This window comes from Callithrix jacchus, chromosome 10 (assembly GCF_049354715.1).
Source record: "Callithrix jacchus isolate 240 chromosome 10, calJac240_pri, whole genome shotgun sequence".
NCBI classification, from domain to species: Eukaryota; Metazoa; Chordata; class Mammalia; order Primates; family Cebidae; genus Callithrix; species Callithrix jacchus.
The window spans coordinates 57089699-57107733 of NC_133511.1; the positions used below are offsets into that span (position 1 = coordinate 57089699).

An 18035-nucleotide genomic window follows, 5' to 3' on the forward strand; every position below is an offset into this window, starting at 1 on the left:
GTCACCCAGAATGCTCAGCAGCCGCGGACTTCAGGACCCAGGCTGCTGTGTGGCGAAATACAAGTCTAACTCCGCCGACCGTAGAGCGTAATGGCCGCTGGTTATCTTGGGGGAGCCTGCTGTTGGACTATGCCCCACTGCCAGGAAACAGGCGCCGGAAGGTTCTCCAACAAGATCCCGCTTTACTGGGGCGGTAAAGCCGTTCACAGGTCTGGAAGGGGCTGTGGGAGAAGCGGGGCAGCGCTGAGCCATGCTCATGAACTATGAGAAGGCCCAGTTTCGTGGCACCACGGTGGCGCCCGCGCTGGAAGGTGGTCTTGTGACCGACCGAAAACTACAATTCCCAGCATTCCTGTGATGCCAGAACTACCTTGCCCGAAAGCCTGTGAGAGATTCAACCCGTCTTCCGCCTCCCGCCTCCCGCCCACCGGAAAACTCTGAGGACATGAGTCGTCGCCGGGCTTGGCGGTTCTTGCTTTTCCAAGGCAGCGGAGATCGCTGGGTTTCAAGCCCCCGCGGGCATTTCTCGCCGGCCCTGCGGAGAGGTGAGGCAAGGCGTCGTGTCATAGATGCCTGAGTGCTCTCAAGGGAGACGACGACCGTGGGTCGCGCCTGCTCGAGCGAACCCGAGAAGGTGCCACGCCCTCCTCCCCTACTCACGCCTTGTGCTGGCAACACCAATGCCGGCTGCCCGGACTAGCCCAGCTCGCCCCAGGGGGCGAGGACTGAGGAAAGCACCGCCTTTCTCTTCTTAGAGCGAGCCTTTGAAGGCCTGGGCTTCGCGCCCGGCCTCTTTCTCAGCCCATGTTTCCCTTTTTTGGTGACAAGAAGCTTGTAGGTTTGTCAGGAGCCAAAGTAAGGTAATCTATGTTTGAGGGTATTCCGATTTCTTTTATGGCCTGTTCAAATTTAGATTGTTTAGGTGCTGGCCTTCAGCCCAGGCTTTTAAATCATAAATTTCAGGTCACGTCTGCCTTATTCTCGCTGGAATTCTCAGTATTTTCAGTCACATTGTAGACTTCGGGGGAAAAAAAAAAATACTGAACCTACAAGTTTCCAACCGGTTGGCACCTCTGTTTACAGGGTGTTCTGAAGACATCCGACTTTATTCTGAGAAATGTTTCTAGGGCTAGGTTTTGTTGTCGTTGTTTCCTACCCCTAGTTTTTAAACTTCCCTCCCAATTTATAAACTTTTTTAAGGTTGTCCACAAAATAGGCAAATAGACACTTCATATCAACCTTAGCATTCTCTGTTCACCTTCTTGAATCTTCAGTGCCAGGCACACTGAGCCATTCAGTACCCAAACATGTCAATGCTGTTATTTATGCTCCACACTGTTACTTGTGCTATTTTGCTCACTATTTCATTTTAATCCACACCAGTAACAGCTGCAGTGCCAGGGTCATTCACAAGGTCCCTTTTGTTAGGTATTTTGGTGTTTTGCGTACATACGCATTATGATGGATTTTACAAAAATTAGGTAGCACTTTTGAACTCCAGGAAACCATCCAACTGTCATCTTAGTTGACTTTTACAGGCATACTTCATTTACATATCTAAATGAAAACAAAATTAAACATTTTTAGAGAATGAACTTTGAAGTGCATATCATACTGGGAAACACATGACCATAAGTAAATGTAAATGTTTTACATAAAAGTTATCCCACTTGAGTCTGAGTATTCTTGGAGAAACCTCAAATCTCTTCTTACAACTAATAGGATGTGTCCCTCCTCACTAAACAAATATTGAATGTTCATTATACACAAGTAGTTTAAACTTGCCTAACAATGTCAATAATCAAGGGATTTGAAAATCTTGACCTCTGACCAATGGAAGGACTTAGTTAATCTTGCAATTAGTCGAGCAAGTTAGTACCAGCATGTAAGAATATACACTGTAATGCCTGTTCTTTTGAGTTCCTGCCAGAAAAATAACTGGCTATACACTGAAGTGTTACAGCTGAAAAATTAGTAAATTAATATAAAACTTGCAGCTTATATTTAATGGGATAATATTTTACATCTTTTTTTGTTGTTGTTTTTATTTATTTTTTCAAAAGTAAAATTTGACCTTTTCCAGCAAGAGCAGCTTGCTGCAAGGCAGGCCAGAGTTCCAATCAGCAGTCTATGACTTAGTAGTTTTATGAAGCTGGTTAAACCTTTAAACTCTGAGTTTGTATTTCACTATTGTAAATAAACAATCTCACTATTATAAACAAACAAATCCACCAGAAAGGTATCAAAGAATCAAAAGAAGTAACAATGAAAGGAAAAGTTTGGGATTTTGTACATACGTTTAAGTCTATGCAAAACTTTTAAAGTTATTAAGGATCTGTTACTCCACCTTGAGCTGGAAACACTGATTCTGGGCACTTATCTCGCCTACCTATTAATACGGCTGCAAATACTTTCTTTTTTTTTTTTTTGAGACAGGGTCTTGTCACCCAGGCTGGTGTGCATTGGCGCCATCTCGGCTCACTACAACTTCTGCCTCCCAGGCTCAGGTGATCCTCCCACTTCAGCCTCCCAAGTGGCTGGGACTACAGGCACACACCACTATGCCCAGCTAATTTTTATAATTTTTGTAGGGACAGGATCTTGCCATGTTGCCCAGGCTGATCTCAAACTACTGGGCTCAAGTGATCCACTTGCCTTGGCTTCCCAAAGTGCCACGATTACAGGCGTGAGCCACTGCACCCGGCCTGCAAAGACATTCTTAATGAGTGCTTATGCATGCTCATGACACAGTTGGAATAGTGATTATGACCTCCTACTATGAATATCCAGTGGTTTTTTCCAGTTCCTATGGTTTCCAAAGTGGAGTGAAACCCAAAGTTCTACTGCCAGTGGGTGTCAATACCCACCTCATAGGATTGAGAGGACTAAGCAAAATATATGAATATTTGAGCACATACACAGAATAATGTTCTACATATCATTCTGTATTCTCAGCTCTCCTTAGGCCCATAATAAATAGAAGCAAGTGAATAACAAAGCCTGCCCATGCCTTGATATTGCTCATTCATCCTGTCTGGGTAACTTCTCTAAGAGGTAATGTAGCTCTACCATCATCCAAATCACCACTGTTGATCCTTTATTCTCAAGGAGGGCCAGCCGCCTCTCCTTTGTATTCATTGTGTATACATAATGCCAAGCACATAATGCTAAGCACAGTGCTAGGCAGGGGCAGCAAGCCGCAGCTCCCACTCAGCCATGGATCACAAGGGCAAACAACCAATACTTAGTATTGCCAGGGTTTGGGGGTTTTGTTTTTGCATCCTGTCATGTTTATAAAGTGCCCATCTGGGTGTCTACATGAAATATTCAACATTCGATTATAAAACAGGCTTTGTGTTAGATGATTTTGGCCAGCTATAGGCTAATGTAAGCAGATATCTGTCAATGGAGCATCCAGAATTGTGCAGGCACCGGGAATTCAGTAGTGAGCAAGAACAGATGTGGTCCCTGCTCTCAAGGACTGTATAGTTTAGTGCAGGGGTTGACAAACTTTTTCTCTGCAGAACCTAATAAATATTTTAGGCTTTGCAGGCTGTTCAGTCATAGCTATTCACTGCCAATGCAGTGTGAAAGTTGGCATAGATTAAGCCATAAATGAATGAGTCGTGTTCTAATAAAACTAGTTCTAAGAAATAAAACTAGAAAAACATAGTCTATGGGCTTTAGTTGGCTGACCACTGGTCTCTTGGGGAGACAGCTGAGAGTCACATAAATGTGTAAATTGTGAGAAGGTTTGCAAAAGAATGCTTCGCAGTACTATGAAAAACCATCACAAGAGAGACCTAACCTAAAGGAGTCATCAGGCTTTCCAGAGGAAGAAACACTAAGACTGAGCTCTGAAGGATAAACAGGAGCAGGCAGAGAAAAGGAGAGCTTTCTGAACAGGGCCGGGGCTGGGCAAAGGCCCTGAGAAGGGAAAGCACATGGCATGTTCCTGGAATTAAAATCAAAGACCCCTTGAAAGCAGAGGGCCAGAGAGCACAGTAGGACATGAAAGGAGCTGCACCCTACAGAGATTTATTAGGTTGTTAAGGTATTTGGTTTCTATCCAAAATTTAGTAGGAAGCTGCTCTTTGTGCAAGGTTTTCAGAGTGTTTCTTGGCTAAGTCAGAGGAACTGTACTAACCTGCCTAGCTATGAGACCATAAGATTGCAAACTAATCATAGACTGTCCTCAAGATAGTTTAACTTAAAATTTTTCAACTTTATTATGGTGCAAATACAGTATGCATTCAGTAGAAACTGTACTTTGAATTTTGATCCTTTCCTAGGCTAGCAGTAATGTAGTATTCATGCAATGCTAGGCAGGGGCAGCAAGCCGCAGCTCCCACTCAGCCATGGATCACAAGGGCAAACAACCAATACTTAGTATTGCCAGGGTTTTGGGGTTTTGTTTTTGCATCCTGTCATGTTTATAAAGTGCCCATCTGTGTGTCTACCTGAAATATTCAATATTCTATTATAAAACAGGCTTTGTGTTAGATGATTTTAGCCAGCTATAGGCTAATGTAAGTGTTCTCAGTGTGCTTGGGTAAGCCAGGCTAAGCTGTGATGTTCAGTAGGTTAGGTGTATTAAATGCATTTTCAGCTTAGGATATTTTCAATTTATGATGAATTTATTGGGACATAACACTTTTATAAGCTGAGGAGCATCCATACTTAGCCCTGAGCCTCAATTTGCCTCATCCATAAAATGAGAATTTTAAGGATGTGGTAATGGATATGAAAACAGTAAAATATTACATAAATATTATTACTGATTTTTTTTCTAAATCCAAATAAACTTAGGGATACATAACTAAAAGTACCATCATTACTCCTAATGCAGTTGTTACTGAAACTATTGAAATCTGCCCCTTTTTCTTCTAATTTTTCTTTTTCTCTCCTACCTTAGGTCTGACACTGACACACAAAGACATGTTTCTTTACCCTTCTATATGATATTCAAGTGAAAAAGATTAGTGACCAGTGTGCTAATATGTGTGTGTGTTTTAAAAAATTGTTCCACCTTTATTTATAGCTACTTGCTTTTATCTCTTAAGTAAAAATTTTTGGAGTATGAGTATCTTTTATCATTTGAATTTAGAGTTTATTCTTAGATTTAAAAAAAAAAAAAAAAAAAAACGGTATCTGTTTCCTGCCTTCTGGTCTATAAAATCAGTGAGAACATCATTCATGTCTGGTTTTGCTTATCATTTTATCCCTTGTGCCTGGCACAAGTTCTAGCACTCAACAAATATTTATTAGGCCAGAAGGATGTAAGAAAGGAATCACATTTGTCCTACACAGTACCAGTGGAAAAGTAATACCTGAAGTTGCAGTCTTTTAAATACTTAGATATTTTAGGTGTCTTGGGATAAATGAGACAGCATAGAGTAATGGAAAGAATCTAAGATTTGTTCAGAAGAACATGAATCTGAATCCTGATTCTGCCATTGGCTTTGTGACCTTAGGCAAACCCCTTTACCTTTCCTAGAAGTTGTTTATGGGCAGAGCACCTTATAATAAATTCATCAGCAATATATAGAAAAGTTCTTTACTGTGTCTAGGTTAAAACTTGGGGAATTTATTGAAATAGGACAAGAAGGGTTATTTCAGAAAAGAGAAATTGCTCCTACAGCTCTTATGTTGATACCAGTAAATACGCCCATGATTTCAAATCAAATTCATTGATTGAATCAGCAGTAAAGTTTGTAACCCAACTATGTGCCAAAGCACTGTTCTAGGTGCTAAAGATACAGTAGTGAAAATCACAGTCAAATCATCATGGAGCTTATATTATGGTCCAAAGATACAAACAGCAAGCAAGATAATTTCATTTTGGAGCTGACAACTATGTAGGAAATAAACTGTGGACATATAAGTGAGTGGGAGTATGGAAAGCTACTTTAAATAGAGAGATAAGTGTAAAAATTTTTCATAGCTCTTTGGAAGACTGTTACTGAGCACAGAGAATAGCTGAATTGAGCAGTTTCTGCTCTTCTGTAATCAGAGCTGAGGTGGTGATCCAAAGTATTTGATGTGTGTTTTATTACAATTTTAGACCGATTCTTAACATTTCTGAATACTGAAGGAGGGAAAAAAACATGTATTGAATGTTTGGTATGTACAGAAAAATGTCAGACTCTTCAGATAAAAGAGAGGTTCAAAGGAGTCAATTAACTTGGGTGAGATGACGAAACTAGAAGAGCTGGAACTTTATTATAAATGGATGGGGAAAATGCTTTGTAAGCTAAAATATGATACCTGTATCAGTACAAGAGAAAATAAATGTCTTCTCTTTTCAGACTTCTTCACTACCACAACCAAAGAGGGATATGATAGGCGTCCAGTGGACATAACTCCTTTAGAACAAAGGAAATTAACTTTTGATACCCATGCATTGGTTCAGGACTTGGAAACTCATGGTAAGAAACATGGATACCTCTTGAAAGAAAAAAATTAATAGCACTCATAATAATTGCCTAGTCAAGACAGTATCACTATTATGAACAATTAAGAGTAACTAAATAGACCTGCCATCCATACAATGAAATATTTCATAATCATTAAAAATGATGCTTGAGAAACATTTACTGATACGGGGAGTGTTCAAGATACGTTAATTGAAAAAAGCATATGAAATATATGCAGAATGATTCCAAATAAGTGAAAAAGAAGAAAACTAGAGTTTCTAGGCTGATACTAAGGGGGAACAATTGTTTGAGATTTAAAAAGCAGAAAATAAGCACAAAAAAATTACCTGGTTTCAAAACAGTAATTTAAATTATGTGATATTGCAGGAATAGACTAATAGAACAAAATGGTATTCATAGAGACACAGACATGAATTTAATATTTGATGAAGGCATTACAAATTAGGGAAAGGAAGGACTATGTACTAAATGAGATATAACAAATGAGTAGCCATTGGAAAAACATATGCTAGATCCTCTAAAACTGAAAACTAAATTTCAGATAGATAAAAAGCTAAATGTAAAAGAATAAGCAGTTTTACAGAAAAAAAGGGCAAATGCTATAAACAAGCAGAACACAGAAAAATAAACATCAATAACAAAAAGTAATGCTTAACCTCACTACCAACCAAAGAAATGCAAATTTAAGTAACATTAACATAATAATACCATTTTAAATGCCAATTATACACTCAAAAAAAAAGTAATATCCAGTGTCAATGGGAATTAAAATTGTAGAGTACTTTTAGAGGGTAATTTAGCATTATCTCTCAAATTTTTAATTGTAAATTTTTTAAAAGAGTATATAACAATTTAAATGTTGAGGAGTTACTCTAGCTGTCTATTTTGATAAGGATATGCACCTTAAAGAAATAAAATAAAATACCTATTTGCTGCCTACAGGATTTGACAAAACACAAGCAGAAACAATTGTATCAGCATTAACTACGTTATCAAATGTCAGCCTGGATACTATCTATAAAGAGATGGTCACTCAAGCTCAACAGGTAATACACTGATTATTATCACTTCTGATTGTTTCATTAGACAATCATTTCATAACTACGTCTCTGGCTACCTACTGACCTTCAAAACATGCTCCTATCTTCCTTGTTATCTCTAAAGGGACCACAAAAAAAAAAGAATAAAGTCAATATTTAGAGACTGAATAGTTAGAATAGTTGTAATAATATTGTGGTAACAAAGAGAATGGTATTTTGCCAAATTTTGATGAGATGAGATCATTATATTGTGTTATTCATGGGTGGAGGTAGATTGTTAGTGAAACAACTTTTTCCCTCTAGAAAGCTCACCACAGTAGAAGAGCTAATATTTCTATACATTAAGTATATTTTATTGCTGCCATACATATGTATTGTTATGTATGGGCAGATCACTTGAGGTTAATTTTCAGAGGCCTAGCTGGAAAGGACTTACATGGCTGGGAAGGACTTTATAAATTACCTAGCTAAGATGCTTTAATTTGACTGAATATAAAATTCTTTAAAGTCAAACATAAGAATTTAACATGTAAGAGGCACAGTGCTGGGTACTTTGCGTGTATGATTTAATCTCTAACAACCTTGAAAAGTAGGCAGAATTCTATCTGGCCACTGGAGACACACTCAGAGAGATTAAGTAGTTTGCAAGAGTTTTCACTGTGGTGATATGGACAAAAAGCAATGATTGAATAAACTAAATGAACTTATCTGGAATAATAATTCATTTCTGTCAGTCATGAAATAATATATTATGTTTAAGAATCTGTTTTCCTCCTATGGTTATATTTTTTGAATTTTAATTTTTTAAATTTAGTCTTCCTTCCTCAGATAAGTATTTTATAGCACAGAGAGAAAAATCAGGATTTCTTATATAAAACTAGAATCTCTTGCATAAAATTTCATTACTATAAAGGTCACAGATCAAAAGATTTTAAAGAGGTGCTGTGGCTTACACTTGTAATCCCAGACTTGGGGAGGCCAAGGTGGGCAGATCACTTGAGGTAAGGAGTTCAAGACCAGCCTGGCCAACATGGTGAAACCCTGTCTCTACTTAAAAAAAGAAAAAAATTAGCCGGGCATGGTGGTGGGTACCTGTAATCCCAGCTACTCGGGAGGCTGAGGCAGGAGAATCCCTTGAACTGGGGAGGCAGAGGTTGCAGTGAGCCAAAATTGCACCACTGCACTCCAGCCTGGGTAACAGAGTGAGACTGTGTCAAAAAAAATTTTTTTAAACTATAATCTCCAATTATAGTAGACAAATGTCCAATTAATTAGACATTTAAAATTGAAACATTCAACCCCTACATTCAACTTCCCTTTAAGTTTGTACATGCATTTTTTTAGTTAGTTTATTTAGGATCATAACAGACTACTAAATCCACTAAAGAAAAAACCAAACATTTAGTTACTCCATAGCTCTGAACTGTCTGTAAAGAGCTATATTGAGCTACTGATATTTTTAAGAAAGTAATTTTTTTTTTTCAAGTTTACCTATAAGGCGTGAAATAAAGCTGTAATTTGAGGAATCTTTGTGCTGCTAGGACCATTTAATCCTATATTCAAGAGGTAGGATTGGGCATAAAAATATTACTATTATACTTTTGGCTTTTTTATTACTGGTGTGTGAAGTTAAAAATCCTGTTCCGTTCTTGTGTCTAATTCCATTTCTGACCCCACCTCTAGTATAGAATAAGGCACAGAGATGTCATGAAGGGTGGAGGTAAGGCTCAGGGCCATCAGGCCATCAAGCTGCATACTTGATCGCTTCAGAATGAGCCATATGATACCAAGTAAGCTAGCAGGATGAGGGGAAAAAAGAAAATAATGAAGTCTTACTCTGAGAATTTGATTATATTGTAAATTTGATTAAAATCTGAATATTCTTTGATGGCTCCATAGTTACAAAAATCACTTTTAATAGATTTGGCTACTTAACAATGGATTATGTCTTTAATAACTTTAAATGTAAAGGTGGACACCTGTGCTGTTTTGTAGGATTTTTGAGTCTTTATTTAAAGGAAGAATGAGGTAAAAAGAGGCTTTTAAGAGCTACAGTAGGGCCGGGTGTGGTGGCTCACACCTGTAATTCCAGCACTTTGGGACGCTGAGGTGAGCAAATCACTTGAGGTCAGGAGTTCGAGACCAGCCTGGCCAACACGGCAAAGTCTGAGGCATGAGAATCACTTAAACCCAGGAAGTGGAGGCTGCAGTGAGCCAAGATCGCCCCACTGTGCTCCAACCTGGGCAACAGAGCAAGGCTCTGTCTCAAAAAAAAAAAAAAGAGCCACAATACAATCCCTTATTTTCAGGTTGAGACTCCACAAGAAGTCTATACTTAGCTTTCCAGCTTTTGCCTATGTAATCTCAGTAATAAGAATACATTATTTTTAATGTCTTACAATTCCTTTATAATGTTACTTGGGGCAAACAGGACTGCCAGCCCCTAGAGGCCACATCTGTTTGACTTCTGAATTAATTCTCATAAATATGTCAAGCAGAACTGAATAAAAGAAAATGAACACCCCTCCCCAGTAATATATGAGAGTTAGAAAATGCATGAGTCAGAAATGTCTGTTGTACAGAGTTAAAAACTTTTATCTATTATGATAAGAAGTCCAAACTTCCTCCACATTAATACATTAGCATTAGACTATCCTGCTTCAGCCATTAGATCTGTCCCATCGGTAATAATAATAGCTAACGTTTCATTGCTAGCCATGTGCCAAGTACTGTTCTAAGCATTATATATACATTACCTCATTTAATCCTCAAAACAGCTCTTTAACATGTAGCAGGTACTGTTACTATTTCCATTTTACCAGTGAGTAGACCAGAGAAATTCAATGACTTGCTATCATCTCACAGTAAATGGCAGAGTTTGGATTCAAACATAGACACCCTGACTCCAGAACTCACAATCTTTTTTGGGCTTTCTTGTTTTATTTCTGAACTATTATACAGAGTCCTTATCAAGGATTATCTATCCTTTTGGTAAAGGATAGATAAATTAGCAAGCTACCTAATTTTAAGAAGTTCAGTGCTACAGTCTGAATATCCCTTATCTGAAATGCCTGGCACCAGAAGTGTTTCAGATTTCAGATTTTTTTTTAAATATTTGCATTACACTTACCAGCTGAGCATCCCAAATCTGAAATCCAAAATACTCCAATGAGCATTTCCTTTGAGTGTCATGTTGGCACTCAAAAAGTTTTGGATTTTGTATTTCAAGATTTTTGGATTAGGGATATTGGACCTCTAACAGTTATATTTTCTTTGTAAGGCTGCCTTAAATCATTTCTGCAAAATTGTCCCTCCCTAACAAAGCAAAAGTTTATAAATCTATCAGGTAAGGGCTACCTTTTCTTTCACATATTCTTTGTAGTGCCAAATATAAGGAAGCTACCTAGGAACTTAAACAAAATTGATTATGTTGTGCCGACAAAGGGCAATTATTTTAACTATACATCTGTTTTTTACTACCTGACTTCTGAGTCATATCCACTACATGGAATTTTCCAGTGGTAGAAAATCTCTCAAAATCAAAGTAATAAGAGAGAAAACCCTTCCTATTTGAGTATTCAAAAAACAAGAACAAAACATCTTTTTGAGGAACTCTTGGGGTCTACGGAAGCATTTTATTGAGATTCTTTTCATTCAAATACCTGCACATTTGTCTCTCTTCACTAGGAAATACATTTTTTCTCATTTTGATATTTTAACCAATAATCATTATACCTTGTAGCATGTTAACAAACTCATTTAAATTTCATGAAAACAATGCAAAAGAAAAAGATGGTTTTCTATAGATCACTAGGTTATTTTTATTTTGTTTTCTAGGAAATAACAGTACAACAGCTAATGGCTCATTTGGACTCTATCAGGAAAGACATGGTCATCCTAGAGAAAAGTGAATTCGCAAATCTGAGAGCTGAGAATGAGGTGATACAAATTTTAATCTATTACTCATAAAATACTGATCTCATAATAAGCATCCTACTTAGTGAATAAGTTAATAAGACCAAATAGTAATTCCATGTGGTTAGTAAACGATAGATTTAAAAATATACTATTTATTTAACCATACCTAATTTTTTTCTATATAAATCATAGTGCTTTGCATACTGAAGAGAATAAGAGTTAAATTTATACATATAAAATCACATAAAAGAGAAAACCTTTGAGCTATATATATTATATAAAATTTTTATATAATGGTTTCCGAGCTGAGAGTAATGTGGCATTTTCGCTTTTATTTAATCAAAGACATTTAAGTACTAAATGTCTTTGTGACTTAAGAGAAAAGTATATTTCTGTAATTAAGTCAGAATTTTAAGTTATGTTATCCACTATAGCTTATTTTTAAATTTAGAAAATCAGTTTTTAAAAGTGTAATATAAAAACAAATGCATTTTGTTCATAAGAATTGTTTTCTGAATACGGTGACTTACTAGTTTCTTTTGAAATTTTTTTTCTCATCAATTCTGATTAGAAATCCATAGATTGTCCAAATTTTGGTAATCTAGGATTTCAGGTTCTTTTAATCATAATATGGACTTGGTTTAATGCCAATTGCATGTGATCTTTCTTGTACCTAGAAAATGAAAATTGAACTAGACCAAGTTAAGCAACAACTAATGGTAAGTGAATTTTTTTTTCTAGCTGTTAATTTCAGAACAAACATTTATTACAAGATCATTTTAAAAATGTCTTTATTTTCTTGAAAGCATGAAACCAGTCGAATCAGAGCAGATAATAAACTGGATATCAACCTAGAAAGGAGCAGAGTAACAGATATGGTAATGTGCTTTTAAATGTACTTTCTTGGTTACTTATTCCTTTTTAATTTTTAGTCTTTCTTTTTTTTTTAACTTCCTGCTGCTTCATATTCTTTAGTTTACAGATCAAGAAAAGCAACTTATGGAAGCAACTACAGAATTTACAAAAAAAGTAAGATAATATGTAAAAATGTCTCTTCTATCCAGTTCTTATGCCTTGTAAAACTGCTTTTATGTGTACCAGTTTATAAGTTTGGACTTTGAAAAGCTAATTCTGTAGAATCTATGGTTTCTTCATAGTTAGCCAGCATTTCTAGGGACCCTGCCACCAGATTATTGTTTATGAGCCTTGACCTTGAAGAACCAAGCTTCCACATAGTGTGCTTTTTTAAAACTATTTCTATAATAGAAAATAACTCTCTTTTGGGCCAGGTGTGGTAGCTCACACCTGTGATCTCAGCCCTTTGGGAGGCTGAGGCAGGAGTTCAAGACCAGTCTGGGCAACATAGCAAGACTCTCTCATTAAAAAAAAAATGACAACAAACTATATTTTAAAAGACAGCCAGCACTGTGGGAGGCTGAGGCAGGTGGATCACAAGGTCAAGAGATCGAGACCATCCTGGTCAACATGGTGAAACCCCGTCTCTACTAAAAAAAATACAAAAAATTAGCTGGGCATAGAGGCGCGTGCCTGTAATCCCAGTTACTCCGGAGGCTGAGGCAGGAGAATTGCCTGAACCCAGGAGGCGGAGGTTGCAGTGAGCTGAGATGGCGCCATTGCACTCCAGCCTGGGTAACAAGAGCGAAACTCCGTCTCAAAACAAAAAACAAAAAAAAAGACAAAGATTCACTATTGATATTCATCATTGGTACTTAAATGAGTACCTACGTTCAGTTAAATAATTTTCTTAAGGTTTAAAAATTTAAAAAAAACATACTAAATATGTAGTGTTTATTAATGTGCCAGATACCATTTTACATGCTTTACTTGTATCGGTCTCTGTGAGATAGACATTATTCCCATTTTACCAATTTGGGAAATAAGACACAATGAGGTTAAGGTCACACAGTAAGTGGTGGCACTAGGAAAAGAACCTGTAGTCTAAATCCCAAACTAGGAACTACTGCTTTCCTTGTCAGTAATCCTGCAATGTAATTGCGACTTCATCTCTATGGCTTGAGTGAAACCCCACTTTCTGACTCAGCCTTGTCCTTTTCTTAAAAGTTCAGAGCCATTTGTACACATTCTAACAGAAAATATGTCACTCTTGCTCATAATTTAATAGAAGAGAAGGTCACACTTGTTCTTTCAAAGATCTTATTCTCTTCTCTTACTTCTTGGCCAGATAAAGGAGATAAGCAAGGAAATCAGCAAAGTCTTTTACAACTACTTTCTGTGATCTAGGTCTCATCTCTCCTCCCTACCTTTTGTCCTCTCTACATGTATCAGTGTTATCCATCAGGTATTTCTTCCAATGTTTTTAATACTGGTGCCAGTTGATATATCTGGTTTTTTTTTTTTCATTTGTAGATTATATTTAAAGTTTTAACCATAATATCTTAAGGACTTTGCACACATAAAATGATAGTTCTGTGACTTAATTTTTGTTTCTCAGTTTATCATCTTACATATTTAGGTATCAAATATGTTATTATGAGGTTTTTAGTAGAATATTCCCAGTATGTGATAATCCTAAGAGATGATCTCCAAAGACGAAAGTAGAAGGAATGTGATTTGTCAGTTTGTAGGGTTTTTTTTAATTTATTTTTTTTATGCCACTATGCTTTTACTGTTTCTCTCCAACTAAGACTTTTGTATCACAGCCCATAAGTGAGGGTTTCTGATGTAAATGTTTTTTTGTCCATTTAAACAGGGACAAATTATGTTCTCTTATTCTTGTTTACTACAGGATACCCAAACCAAAAGTATTATTTCAGAGACCAGTAATAAAATTGATGCTGAAATTGCTTCCTTAAAAACACTGATGGAGTCTAACAAACTTGAGACCATTCGTTATCTTGCAGGTAAGACTGTTAGAGAAAGAAACTGCTGTCATCTAGTTATCCTGTTAGTACCTACCTACCAAGGTAACTATGCAGGCACGGGGGAAAAAAAGGAGCTATAACAAGGCTCCTTTATTGCTTGGTCCCTGTAATGCTTAAAGAAGGTTCTAGTCTCAGGATATATTTTGGGGAGTCTTGTATTTTTTTTAATTACTTGCAATTTTTATTACAGCAGATTACAAATTAGATCCAGCCAAAGGAAAAAACATATAGGGTATAGTATTGGACAGTTCTCAATGTGAAGCTTCTGTCATCCTCACAGATGTGTTAACCTTCAGAATACAAGTGTAGCAGGCAACTCTGCAGCTTACTAATAGAAAAAGCATGTGGATATAAAAGAAGCATATATACAATGGGAATAATTGGATTTAAAAGTTTTTTTAAAAAGAAAGAAATATATAAACACAAGCACAAAATAATAGAAGGATAAACTGGATATTCCACAGCGAAATAATGAAAATTTTCTTTTTATTGCTCATGTTCTTCCACAAAGATTTGAATGAGGTTAGAGAAAAAGATCAATAAAGTAGATATAAGCTCATTAAAAACCTGAAGGGGGGAGAGACGACCTCCTACCTTGAATCAACTGATGCAGCTTAGATACTACCCCAAAATTAGATTATTTGTCACATACTGAGCTTCTCAAGTACCATCTGACCTGACCCAATTATAGGGCCCCAGTAGTTAGAAACAATGCCCTAGTCAACTATTACTTGTCTTTTTTCTTTCTTTTTATAAAAAGTATTTTCATTATAAATTATTCATAGAATTTAAAAGCAGTAAAAGTGAAAGCCCCTCCCCATGTGTATTTACTATTAGTAGTAAACATTTCTAGGCTTCTTCTGTATATAAACATTTTATATACTTCTTAAAAATAATTAGATCACATATTTTTATATTCTACAACTTTTAAAAATTGAACCAAATGTCTTATTTCTTTCCACATCAATACACACAGACATCATTTTATTAGAAAGCACAGTATTCTCTATATGAAAATGCCAAAATTTATGTATCCAGTCCTCTATTAATAGGCATTCTCACTCCAGTTTTTCATTATTAAGGACAATACTGTATTGAACAGCCATATATATGTGTATGCTTGAGTAAAAACACACACATCTTTGTGCAGTCATTTCTATATAACAACTTGCTATGTACATTTAAAATTTGGGGTCAAAAAGATATGCACATTTAAAATTTTTGACATTAACAAATTGCTGTCTAAAAGAAAACTGCAGATTTATACTTTTAGTCATTTTCTGGGCAGTCACCACTGATGTTGAGGTGCCAGCAGGGTTGAAGATGGAGCCCGCAGACATCAGCTGAACCATGGAAGGGGCACGGGGCACAAGTAAAATAGCCTACCTACAAGGGTACTTGGAATCAGAACTTACTCTTTAAATCTGTGAATGTGTACCTCATTTGCTCATACCAGCTTTCTCCATGGGTTGGAAACATTACCACCTAGACTCTTTTATCATTCCACTTTCACTAATCAGGAGAGATTGCCTTCTTTCTTTAGTTCCAATTTTTAAAATCCTCAGAAAGGAGTCTGAATGGTTCATCTTGGGTCATATACCACCTTTTGTCCCAGAACACTGCTGCCAAGGAATAATGGCAATTTCCATTCAATCTATGTGGTTAATCTCTGTAGAAAATGTGGCATATTTTGTTCTGGGCAGATAAATAATGAAAACTAATGTTTACAGAGTGCTTAAAATGTATCAGGCACATGCTCACCTAAGCATTTTACATATATGTAGAACGTCTCTCTAGACAGGGTATAGAGGATAAACAGCAAATTTAAAAGAATTTGGGAATGGCTCCATAGTTACCACAGCAACAGCCATGAGAAATAAAAGCTGAAATAACAGCAGCAAGACATGAGAGAGAAATTTAAATGCAGTCGATTGTATAGTCTACCAAAGGATCAAAATGCCTGCTACCTCACAATAAATGTTCATTTTGGTTATCTAAAACTTAATTTATCAGCTGTTAAATCAGCAGAGGATGTAACCACTTAGCACTATGTGGCTCAAATAAATGACAGATTGAGTCTTGCCAGTGTCACAATATATAATAAGGGTAACAAATCTTTTGTGTGTTTTTTTATTAAAAGAAAAAAACAGCTTTAGAGTCAAGTACACTTAGTCTTAAATCCTGTCTTCACTGCTTGCTAGTGATATAACTGGGCTTATTACCTTATCTGTACAATGGGGATAATACCACCAATCTCGTGGTTAAATAGATAGTGTATGTAATTGCTCAGCACACTAGCACACTACCTGACATGTGGCAAATAGTCGCAGGATCAACCAGTGGCAGTAAAACAAGAAACTCTTAGTGTTATTACTTCTCAAATGCCCTTCTCTATATGTCTTAGAGATGCCTAATGCCGTTTCTTAAAATTGAGAAAATAATCTTATCATTAACCAAGTTTCACTAAGTAGTAGGATCAAAGGGAATGGTATACAAATGGGTTTATATATTATGAATAACTTTACTTTGAAAGGCTTTCTTGTGTCTTTATTCATAAAAGTTTTCCCTTCATCTCTAAATTGTCTGTTTTTAAAATTCATTAATTGGTGTTTTAAACAAACAGGAGACTAAGGAGTCCCCAAAGGCCTCACTCAGTCTTACCTTCTAAAAGCTGGGAAAACAGAAGCTTTTTTTATCCAAAATGATGTAACATAAAGTACAGCTAGTATATTAACTATTTTAAAAACCTGATGCTTTTTCTGCTTTTCTTCTACTTGAGTTTAAAGAGTTTTTACTAAGAGAAATTATTTTAAAATGTACTGAAAAGGCAATTAAAATTCTCTTCTCATAGACATATGGATGTTTATTCTACTAGCTTAACTACATAATTTTTTAATATAAGAAAGATTTGAATGAGATCATTAGCTCATTATGAGATCTGTAATTAGAGCTTATAATTATATAGTCAATAATGCTAATGTTAATGATTTTAAATATAATTTATAAGTTCTAAATGACATATAATTTGCATTTTAATATACAGGCTCTTTTAAGAAGAATTGGGCATTAATGCTGCCCTTAAGAATGTCTTTCATCCTTAATTTTCTAGGGAATAAAAAACATAGGATAGAAAATTGGTTGGATTTCCTTTGTTTTTTGCTCTTCACTTAAAGATAACATTATTCTCTTGATCTCTGCAAAATATTCACAAATACAAGACCTATAACATAGTTTCTTCTTTTAACAGCCTCAGTGTTTACTTGCCTGGCAATAGCATTGGGATTTTATAGATTCTGGAAGTAGTATTAATGCTCGTACTGCTGCGGCTATTGGCTTCTTAGAACACCAAACCAAGAGAGATTCACTTTGAACATTGTCAGCTGCAGCAAAACTTGACTACACAAGTTTATTTAAAGTATACATGGACTAAAAGAGGAAGTGTTTTAGAATGAGAAGACATATTTTATCTTTATAGTGTGTGTGTCTTTATATTGAAAAGCTGTCATTCAAACCTGGTTTGAGATGGAAGAGCGTTTCGTCCTTTTGATAGTTCATAGAAATTGAACCAGTTTTCTTGTGTTTGCTTGAACAATTGTGTAAATCATACAGGATTCTGTTGGTATTGGCTACATATTTGAAAACTATTCCCTAGCCTACATACTTATTACTCAAATAACTTTCCTAATAACCATTGCATAATTACATTTTTCTATAAAATAAAAGATTATTAAAACAAA

General features: G+C 36.0%; 1 protein-coding gene across 4 annotated transcripts; it reads left to right on the forward strand.

Moving 5' to 3' along the window:
- The first annotated feature begins 87 nt into the window (after window positions 1-87).
- Window positions 88-18035, forward strand: CCDC90B (coiled-coil domain containing 90B). 4 transcript variants are annotated; one of them, XM_017977747.4, is made up of 10 exons: window positions 659-860; window positions 2956-3054; window positions 6309-6428; window positions 7380-7483; window positions 11315-11416; window positions 12073-12114; window positions 12202-12273; window positions 12371-12424; window positions 14163-14277; window positions 17546-18035. In XM_017977747.4, exons 4-10 carry the CDS (start codon window positions 7463-7465, stop codon window positions 17599-17601), a joined length of 462 nt encoding a protein of 153 aa, XP_017833236.1. In that variant the 5' UTR covers window positions 659-860; window positions 2956-3054; window positions 6309-6428; window positions 7380-7462; the 3' UTR covers window positions 17602-18035. The 4 variants fall into 4 exon arrangements, with proteins under 4 accessions (XP_078196238.1, XP_002754789.2, XP_017833235.2 ...); XM_078340112.1 differs by lacking the exon at window positions 2956-3054 and having other exon boundaries at window positions 88-860; XM_002754743.6 differs by lacking the exons at window positions 659-860; window positions 2956-3054 and adding an exon at window positions 88-545.

Excerpts from the sequence above, each read along its gene's own strand:
- CCDC90B (XM_002754743.6), top strand. The coding sequence starts at position 446 with ATGAGTCGTCGCCGGGCTTGGCGGTTCTTGCTTTTCCAAGGCAGCGGA. Across the intron at positions 6,429-7,379 it reads TCAGGACTTGGAAACTCATG|GATTTGACAAAACACAAGCA; the intron begins GTAAGAAACATG and ends TGCTGCCTACAG. Across the intron at positions 14,278-17,545 it reads GACCATTCGTTATCTTGCAG|CCTCAGTGTTTACTTGCCTG; the intron begins GTAAGACTGTTA and ends TTCTTTTAACAG.